General features: G+C 45.9%; 1 protein-coding gene across 4 annotated transcripts in view; it reads right to left on the minus strand.

Annotated features, from left to right (window-relative positions):
* Positions 1–235: 235 nt before the first annotated feature.
* Positions 236–10,364, minus strand: part of LOC122554671 (roquin-1-like) — a 125,271-nt gene continuing 115,142 nt past the window's right edge. For all 4 annotated transcript variants that reach the window (XM_043700038.1, XM_043700037.1, XM_043700040.1 and 1 more), the window contains 2 exons: positions 6,327–6,439; positions 236–4,850 (listed from right to left, as the gene is read on the minus strand). In XM_043700038.1, coding sequence (XP_043555973.1) covers positions 4,709–4,850; positions 6,327–6,439 — 255 coding nt within the window. In that variant the 3' untranslated portion in view covers positions 236–4,708. The remainder of the gene's footprint in view (positions 4,851–6,326; positions 6,440–10,364) is intronic.

The following is a 10,364-nucleotide window of genomic DNA, read 5'->3' on the forward strand; positions in this document are numbered from 1 at the left end:
GACAGAAATTATAAAAAAGACAAAGACAAAGAGAAATGAAACCAAAGTGAGAACAAGATGGAGATAGAGTTTAGGAGAACATGAGAGGGACAGACAGAGGGAGATACTCGTGCTGGCAAAAATGAGTGAGACTGGGAGAATCTTGGGGTTATCATAAGTCTGCTGGCTTGGGAGTGTATGGGAGCATTGTGTTAGAAATGTGCAGTCTCGCAGTGAGACAATAAAAACCGAAATGTGCAGTCTCGCAGTGAGACAATAAAAACCGGGCGAGGGATGACAGCCAGTCCCTCGCACTAGCGCAGCCTGATTGTAGGATAAAATTCATACCTCTGCTGATAGCAAACAGCTGAATTAAAAGTACAGAAAATAGCTGGTCTGGGATTAACTGATGCAATTTCACAAACACACTCACTGCTGACTTTTCTGCACTGGCATCTCAAAAAGAAATATTCTCAGCCTTGAGACCGGATGAGAGCAGTTAGAAACTGCGACTGGCAGCGGTTTACAAACTAAACCAAAAGTGCCATTGTCAATCTAAACTGTACAGCACCCCACACGGTGTGAAAAATCACAATCCGTCAACATTTGGCCATTTGTGGTAACAATTCCCATCCCCACGATGGCCAGGTGCAACCAGTGGTGCATGCACACTCTGAGGCCCTCACTGATCATCAGTGGCAGCCAGACAAGCTAAAACTAAAGACGTTCGCTCAACCTAGCTCTCTGTTCAGACTTGGTGCACCGCATCTCTAAAAAGAAAAGGTAGTCATAGACTAATCAAAACTGACAGAACCTGGAATATTCTGCCTGAGATCCAGACAGACAACAAACAAACCAGGCCTCAGTCCGCAGGTTTGGTTCCAGGGAGCTGGAGCTTCTCAAAGCCACAAGGACACTGGCGAGACGAGGGTCAGAAGGAATGGAATGGATGGGGGTGGGGGGGAGAAGAGATTCGGGAGGGGCAGGGTGGAATTGCATCTGTGAACATATCCAACATTTCAAAGTCAGCAGAATGTACCGGGAAGCCTCATCCAGTCTAGTCTGGACCTGTGACAGTGATAATTCCTCTCCTTTGGTGTCTCCAGCCTCAATCTGCCAGAATTCAGCAGAGCCAAGTCTATAATGAGAGGGTGACACACACTGTGTGGAAGATCACCCAGTGAGTGAGCTGGGTGAAATTATGCAGGTTCAGTCAGTCAGTCGTGAATGACAGTTCAGGGCCATTGTGAACTTGGAACCGAGCGCTGCTAAGAGTTGGCATCCTGTGGTCCATTCTGGTGCCCAACCTCCAGCTGAATGTGCCCCCAGGGAAATTCTAGCAGCCAAAAACTGAATTTGTGGATATTACTCCTGTTTTAATATTGGCAATCAATCAGCAGTGCCCTCCCCTCTCCAAACCCAAATAATCATCAACTCCTTCCTATTGGGTAAAACAACTTCACAGAAGTTATTGACAAGATCAAGGGAGTGAAACAGCTGATGGGACACAGATTAAACATTCAAAAGAAAGTCACTGCATCCAACACCGCGAGGAATACCCTCACACCCTGGTATTCGACACCGCAAGAGATACCCTTCAAACAATGTACCCAACACAGTGAGTGAAGGAGGGATAGGTATATATACCCCAAGTATTCTACCAGCCCAGATGCTAACACATTCCCAGTGTTGTTGTAGCAACACGATGGAGATCAACGTACTTGGTATTCGGAAGGAAAGAGTTACACACCCTGCTGCAAAAGCAATCTAAAAACATTTGATTTGTGACTGATACTATTAACAAAGCATTGATCAACAGTAGTTTAACGGAGTGTTTTGCTCAGGAAACCTTTCAGTTGGAAACATCCCAGAGAAAATGCGAGAACTCTCTGGGCAGCAGTTCCAAAGTGAACTGACCTTGCCCCTCTCCTTTCTGGGATCAACACAAGATGTGCACTTTCACCTTGCGAGGTCGTATTAACACTGTGCTTCCTTCATTCATTCATACTAACCCCCAGTGAGAAAGAACAAAAAAACTGCACTTCCTAGAATTGGGAAATAAACGGGGAGATGCCCACATCTCGAGTATGTTTGGAGAGAGGTTTCTGATGGATTAATGTGTCATCTTCTCTCCCTCCCATCAACAAACAGCCCAGTTTGTACAGTCTAGCTCTTCATCCATTCCTTGAAATAGGGGAATGCGCAAAGCTGATAAAGATCTTCTCTCTCCCTCCCCTCTGGTAGCTTTCCTGTTTAAACAGTGACACTGCAGGCCTTTCAGGAATAAGAGTCCCTGGATGCTGCCTATCCCACGTGACTTCTTATCAGGCTCTCAATGATCGAGAACAGCAGCCTGAACACTGCATTGCAGCTAAGGAGCAGCAATTGAAGGTTATGAGATATGAGAGCTGGTGCACCAGGGAAGGGTGGAACAGGAGTCAACCCTCAGTGAGAAAATGCCTAAAAAGCACAAGAATGGGACTGCACCACTAGCTTGGATCAGGAAGGTCTCCCTGATACAGGTCAATTTCCAGACATTTAGGAATCATCCTATGTCCCCAGCATATAGGAGGACAACAATACAGATTTATTGATTTAATCTCTGAGGTGGCACAAATGCTACACACCATACAAAGGGGCATTAAACCTGTGGGCAAAGTACTGACCAGGGCCAGTAGCAAGCTGAAGGTAGCACTTGTTTGGGATGAGGAAGGGTGAAGGTCGGGCATGAACTCAGAAGTTTGAACTCAAGCCAACTAGGGGGGGGGGTCTTGAGAAACATGAAATCCACCATTCTCAACACAGTCTGGAAACCCCTTGCTGTGTGATGCCCCCTCCAGTTGACAGGATTCATCAGGTCCCATCCTGTTTAATGCAGTACTGGGAATGGAAGTTGTGGTGGGTACACTGGGCACTGCTGTGATGAACACTGCCCAGCTCGCTAGGTCCTAGCTGTCACATTTAGTCTTGAGCCAGTTCTACACAGTTACTGAGACCAGCTGAATCAAGCTGCCAAACAATAGGGTCAGGTCTGAAATAAAACCACTTTGGTTCCTGAAGTGTACTCAAACAAAAATCAGCCTTTGTCCACTTTTAAAAGCAGTGTCAAAAAGAACTTTTCTGCATTAAAACACACACACAAAACCTGCCCAAAGCTCAAATGCCAAGCAGAAGTCAGTCACCAATAGCTCTCCCAGCCAACAGCCTGACTAGGCCAGTCAAGTGCACACCAGCAGGGGAATCACAGACAGTGGGGAGGGGGGACATAGAACTGAGACCCTGCTGGGGAGCAGGGTACATGGAGAGCCAGGACCCTGATGGCCATTTCAAAGGTCATGTATATCCACACAACACCAGATGAAAATGCAACAGATTCAAGGCTTGGGGTTGACTGGACTCTCAATATAACTCATCAGAGCCATAGAGAAACTAATGATTAAATACCAAACTTGTTCAAAGCTCATTGCATATTGAGGAGAAGCAACACTGTCCATTGGTGCTCCAAACATGCCATGTGAATGACGACTTCTCTCTCAAGTTCTATCTCATTTGATCATTTTCCACTGGTGATACATGGATTCCTGTGACTTTTACTGCTGTTTACTAGTGTTTAAGAGTGCAGATAGGAGACAGCCGGACTCTCAATCCTATTTCTAGCTCCTCCAGGCCCTCCCACAGCGAAGGCTCTGGGTCTTAGTCCCTCCCATTGGGGGGCCCCAGTGTCCCAGCTCCTTCCCACACTGGGTCTACCAATGCTCCTGATTTCCCTGCTCCCCTACATGGGAATTGCTTGACACGCTGTTCAATGCTTTGAAGATAGCTGTGTAAGGGTATACCTTAAAGAGAGCATCTTAAATAGCCGGTTTGTCCTCTGCATGGCACATTCCAACAGATGCAAAAACATGCAGTCACAGTTGAGGAAATGGATTCTCCACCCTCACTGCCCCACATTAAGACCCTGTGGCCAAACTCCTCCACACTGGGGACCTCATGACCAAATCACCATCTCTCCAGTCTGAGTGAGGCATCAGCTTCCATGAGACTCTCTGGAGCCAGGTGAAGCAAAAGGATGCAATGTCTTCAACAGAGAATGTGTTCAAAAAGCAATAAAACCTTTTCCAGTAAGGCTGCTCTTGGGTTAGTTAATTTCCACCCTGTGGAAAGCAAAATGACAATATTTAAGAGTGTTACTTTTCTGGTTGAGAGGATTCCTGACTTTTCCTCCTCGTGGCTGTAAAACCTTCAGGCGAAGGTCCTGAACAAGGGAGAGATGCCAGAGCGCTCTCCCTCCAGGGAAGTAACAACCTTTCAGTAAGTATGTTAGTGGAAGGATTTTCTCCTCACTGCGGTGGAACTAAAAAGGTTCCATCTGTGACGTTGTCCTTCGTCACATCATCTCAGAATCCCATGGGAATGTGACTTCATCAACTTGCGCTGTTGCAGGCACAGTTCTGAAGTAGGGGTATACAATAGGGTGAGATTACTTCACTAAGATTAACCAGGTAATCATAAAGATATGTCCCATGCCTTGCGAGCCAAGGCATGCATGCTAATAAAACAAAGTTAATTCACACATAACAACAACAACAACAAAAAAAAATAAATTTGATGCTACTTTGACGCATTGCATCTAGATGAGTGGCATGTCAAGTTTGTTGGGTTGCAGTGCTGCGTTTGTTTTACTTTCGATGAGACGTTTGGGCAGGCTTGCCCAGAGCAGGTTACTCGTTTAAATCCCATTCTGCTTGTTGTCGCAGCGGTCCCCCGCTCCCTCAGTGTCAGGGGGCAGGTTGAGAGAGTTGCTCTTGCTGGTTAGAGTGTTGATAGAGCTTTCTGTCATAAAGCTGGAGGCCCCGACCTTTGATCCCTCACTACACAAAGAGAAGAACAGATAAGGGCTTCAGCCTGGTGCACAGACATGACTGACCTTTGCTTTTAATGATCCTGTGGACACAGAAAATTCACTCTCTTCAGCCCTGTGTTTCTTAGCCTGTAACTACTAGAATCAAGGAATCCCTACAGTGTGGAAGCTGGCCGTTTGGCCCAGCGAATCTGCACCGACTCTCCGAAAAGCATCCCACCCAGACCCACCCCCACCCTATCTCTGTTACCCTGCATTTACCATGGCAAGCCTACCTAAGCCTGCACATCGCCAAACAATATGGGACAATTCAGCATGGTCAGTCCACCTGACCTGCACATCTTTGGATTCGGGGAGGAAAACCGAGCACCCGGAGGAAACCCACGCAGAACCACGAGGGGAAAGTGCAAGCTCTACACACATAGTCGTTAGAGGTTGGAATTGAACCCAGATCCCTGCTGCTGCGAAGCAGCTGTGCTAACCACTGAGCTGCCGCTGGATATTACTCTCTGGCTGAATGAGGACTACAACAGGCCAGTGTTAAACATACACTCATTGACACAAACACCCAACCTAAAGTAGATTTTCATTGGAAATAACATGACAAGGCGAGCTATCTAAAGTGCCTCACAGAAATACAATAGACAACACAAAACACTCAGCAGTGTCATGACGTGCCTCTAGAGCACCACGCGCACTCTGATTGGGAGGGAATTAAGTTGATCAATGGTAAAAGTACAATTGAAAGCATCTGTGATTGAGACTGTCGACCCTTTAAAGCTGCAACAGGACATCCAGTGGAATAAGGGAATCCAATTGTGGAATTTAGGGAGTGCCATCCCAAACTCCAATGCCCCCGGAATACTATGGAACGCAACTGTGGCAAAAACAGTGCCCATCTTGACAGGAGCTAGAATACGACCTATCCTTAACACCACAACCAAAGTAGTGTTGATCATCAAATTTGGAATACAGTCGGTTCTTACACTGCCATGTTCACAACTGAACCTTCCGACCTTGTGCAGTCAGAATATTCTAACCCTCTTCAATCCAGTCTCTCTCAGGATTTTAAAACTAGAGAACTGTTCACCTCCGGTGCTACTTTATCAAAATGGTCAGTCTGTGAGACTGCAGGCTATTAGATTCACCAGATGCCATGATCTGGATTGGAAGATTAGCTCAATGCATACTGCATTTACAAGTATGACAGCGGCTAGCTTGGCCAAACAGAACTTGGAACCGGGCCTGCATACCTGAGTTACTACAGTCAGTGTCACTCACTTGCAGACATTGGATGTTGTGTCTTCCTGTATCTCTACCGAAAGCCTACACTTTGTCAATGGCACAACCTCTTGGCTCATGGAAACACATGCCAAGAAAATCAGAATGGGAAATGCTCCTGACTCAGAGAGGGTGTCAAAGCTCGCTAACTGTGGATGTGCTCTGATTGAACCACGGTGATAAACACTCGGCCCAGAGTTGTTACCTGAGGGAAGGCTGCAGGTCCTCAGGGGCCTTATGCTGCTGCTCAGACTGTCCATTCTCAGTCTGATTGTTAGGTGCCAGTTGATACTGGATATCAAGCGAGGGACGACTTTCCTGCGTATTAAATGTAAAGAATTACAATCCATCACAAATGTCATGCATTTTGGTCAAATGACATTGCTAGAAATACTGTCACAACATTATTACAGACAGTAAGAACTGGAGGATGGTACGGGGAATTACATCAGGCAAAACAAGGAAATGGCAAAGACTTGCAAGCAAACATTTATTAGCCTTCACAGTGGAAAGCCCATGAGCATCTCAATAACAGTATAATATCAAGGGGAAGAGAGGAGCAATGTCAAACAATCTTTATCACTGGAGGACAAGTATTAGGCAAACTGTGACCTTTCTCCAGGTCCTCTGGACTTGTTGGCGTGCCTCAGACACTTGAACGAAGGGGCCAGAGAGATAGTGGATGCATTGATGGTAATCATCCAAAATTCCACAGATTCTGTCATGGCTCCAGCAGATTGGAAAAATGCGAATGTAACACCACTGTTGGAAAATGGAGGGAGATGGGAAACTATCGGCCAGATAATCTAACACCTGCCATTGGGAGTTACTAGGAGTAGGACATGAGGAAAATCAGAAGACAATCAGTCAACAGGGATTGGTGAAAGACAAATCGTGTTTGCCAAACTTAAGAGTTCTTGGAGGATGTAACAAGCAGAGTCAATGAGGTGGAATGAGAAGATGCGCTGTATTTGGATTTCCAATAGGTGCCACAGAAAAGGTTACTGCACTTTTTCTTTATTTGTTTATTCTTCTACCTTTATATTCTATGTTTTGGTTAGTGTTTCTGTGTTTTAAGAGGACACCGGAGAGTGGCAACACTATATAATCCTTTTCGCTGCATTTTGTAAATAAATACAAGCGATAATACATAAATAAATAAACGGAATCACAAAGCAACAGCTTATGGTGTCCAGGGTTCTGTGTTAACATGGATAGAGGATTGATTAACATTCTGAGGAGGCTTGACAGGAGGAATGCTGAAAGAATGTTTCCCCTCAACGGGAAGTCTACAACATGGGACTACAGTTTCAGAACACAAGTTGTGGAGATCATAGGGCAAGAGACACTTTGGGAGGATGAGAGGACAGTGAATTCAGAAGTGAGATGAATGTTGCAATCACTGAGGATGAGCGTTCACAGTATAGAGGCTGAAAGGATGAGGGATGAAAGCAATGAAGAAATTTCAGTGAGTAATCTGGTGTGGTAACGTGAGTGGGTGGTAGAGAATGAGGAATTTCTGCAGGAGGTGAGACGGGCGGAGGAAGGTGTGTATTCCAAGAGATGAGAAAGTGCCGGAACAGCACGAGGTTGGGACAGACTGCGATTTTGGTGATGGTTGCCACCACAGTGGTTTGGACAAAGGGCAGCCAGCCAGGAAGGGGAAAATGTTTTGAATTGCATTTTAATTGTTCAGTTACATGCAGGTAATACACATTAAATGGGAATTCACCTGCACCCTTATAAATAGACAAATTGAAGGGCTTTTGCCCAAAACGTCAATTTTCCTGCTCCTTGGATGTTGCCTGACCTGCTGTGCTTTTCCAGCTCTACTGATCTAAACTCTGATTTCCAGCATCTGCAGTCCTCACTTTTGCCAAATTGAAACGGTTGTCCATGAGCGTGCTCGTTATGTGCACATTTGTAAATAAATGGTTATAAAACTATGTAGATAGGCACCTGTGCCATTTTTCACAATCTGCAACATAATTTAGTCCTCAACCAGGAATCTGTAAAAGCCATGCCAGTGTATGATGTTCCTGTAATGACATAGGCCTTGGTCACAAGAGATTTAGATTACTTAGATTTAGATTTAGTGTGGAAACATGCCCTTTGGCCCAACAAGTCCACACCAACCCTTCGAAGTGCAACCCACCCAGACCCATTCCCCTACATTTACCCCTTCACCTAACACTACGGGCAATTTAGCATGGCCAATTCACCTAACCTGCACATTTTTGGACTGTGGGAGGAAACCAGAGCACCCGGAGGAAACCCACGCAGACACGGCAAGAATGTGCAAACTCTACACAGACAGTTGCCTGAGGTGGGAATTGAACCGGGGTCTCTGGCGCTGTGAAGCAGCAGTGTTAACCACTGTGCCACCATGCCACCCTAATGGACAGATGGACAATAACAACTGATCCAGGACTGGTTAAGGATGGGAAATGGAAAGGTGGAAAACATGGGCACCCATTGGACATGGGGGAGGGGGCAGGGAAGAGTTTGGTGAGAGTTCAGCTTGGGGTGGTGCTACCGGGAGACCACAATGAGTGTCTCAGTTGATTCCTCAAGGGATGCCAAGAGGGAAGATATTGACTTTCTAAAAAGGTGCCAATCTGGTTCATTGGCAGAATAGGAAGTTTGGGATAGAGGTTTGTGATTACGTCAAAGATGTTCAGAAATGAAACATGAGAGAAGAGAGCAGTCTAGGCAAGGTAGAGAGAAAATTGCAAGAAATGGAAGAATGGAAGTTGAGAAACTAAGAAAAGGCAAACAAAAGACTAACCACTGTAGAAGATGAATGACCCTGTGAGAAGAAATTTGTCTCGCTCAAATGAAAAATCCCCTACGTTTTTGATATGGCCCTGAGTTTCAGATTGCCCCACAACAGGGTACGTGCGTTTAGCATCTACCCTGTCAAGTCCCTTCAGAATCTATAAAGGGGACATTAGAAGGGAGTTCCAGTTACAAATCAGGAGGCTGGGATGGGATAACATTGATATGAGTGAGACACACAATATGGAGCATCACCAAGATGTTGTCTCGATTCCACCAAAGATCACAACACCAGGAAAATCTGAAAGTATTCCTTTACCCCATATCCCGACATGCCATTACTATCCAAATAATCAACCAAAGCCCTCTTGAATCCCTGAAGATGTGAACGATGAGTGAAATCTGAATTCTTTGAAGGACAGACTATCAAAGAGTGTATTCCTGGAAGTATTTCCTTGGTAATGTAGGCTCTAATTGTGGGCATAGTCAATTCTGGAAAAAAGGGTGAGGTGGAGATAACCATTAGATCCAGAAGGAATGGGGAATTCAACTCAGTTCAGTCCAGTCCTGGGCGCAACACTAGAGGTAGATGTGATTTATAAGGGGGCAGAATATGTTCCTCGGGATGATAAGCTTCAGTTATGTAGGTAGATTGGAGAATGATCTCCTTGGCAAAGAGATTGTTGAGAGAAAATGTGATCAAGTTGTTCAAACTCATGAGGACAGAGTGGACAGGGAGAAACAGTTTCCACCGGTGGGCGGATTAGAACCAGAAGGCACCGATTTAGAGAGCGGGGAAAAAAAGCCACAGAGAGGACATTTTCTTACACCCAGCGAGTGGTTAGAATATGAATGTGCTGCCTGTGAGTGCGGCAGAGGCCAATTCAATTGAGGCTTTCAGGGGGGAATTGGCACTTGATGAATTGCTCCTTTAAAAGGCTCATCAAAGACATGATAGATAAAGCAGCCTACTTGTCTGGCGTAACCATTCTGTGATTCTCCGTGAGCTCATGAAAATGATCTGTCAGCTAGGAAACACACAGTCACAAGCTAAAGCTAAAAAGCAAGTAAGACCAGTCATAAACTGTCAACAAGTGGGAGACGGACTGAGACCAAGTTACCGTCAAACTTAACCGAATATCAGAAGCATGACTTCGGGCAACGGTTTTGGTGGGGGTGGAGGGGAGGGGGCGAGGGGTTTGGAGCCAGGAGTTTGCCCCTTTGGGAGGAAAGTCGGCAGCAACCGCAGAAGCATGCCTCCGGGCAGGGTTTTTGGGGGGGGTGGAGGGGAGGGGGCGAGGGGTTTGGAGCCAGGAGTTTGCCCCTTTGGGAGGAAAGTCGGCAGCAACCTGACACATTCACATCAAGCATCCAAGGAGCAGGAGAATCGACGTTTCGCGCATGAGTCCTTTTTCAGGAATGAGGAAAGTGTGCCAAGCAAGCTAAGATAAAAGGTAGGGAGGAA

This window comes from Chiloscyllium plagiosum, chromosome 11 (genome assembly GCF_004010195.1).
Source record: "Chiloscyllium plagiosum isolate BGI_BamShark_2017 chromosome 11, ASM401019v2, whole genome shotgun sequence".
Classification (NCBI taxonomy): domain Eukaryota; kingdom Metazoa; phylum Chordata; class Chondrichthyes; order Orectolobiformes; family Hemiscylliidae; genus Chiloscyllium; species Chiloscyllium plagiosum.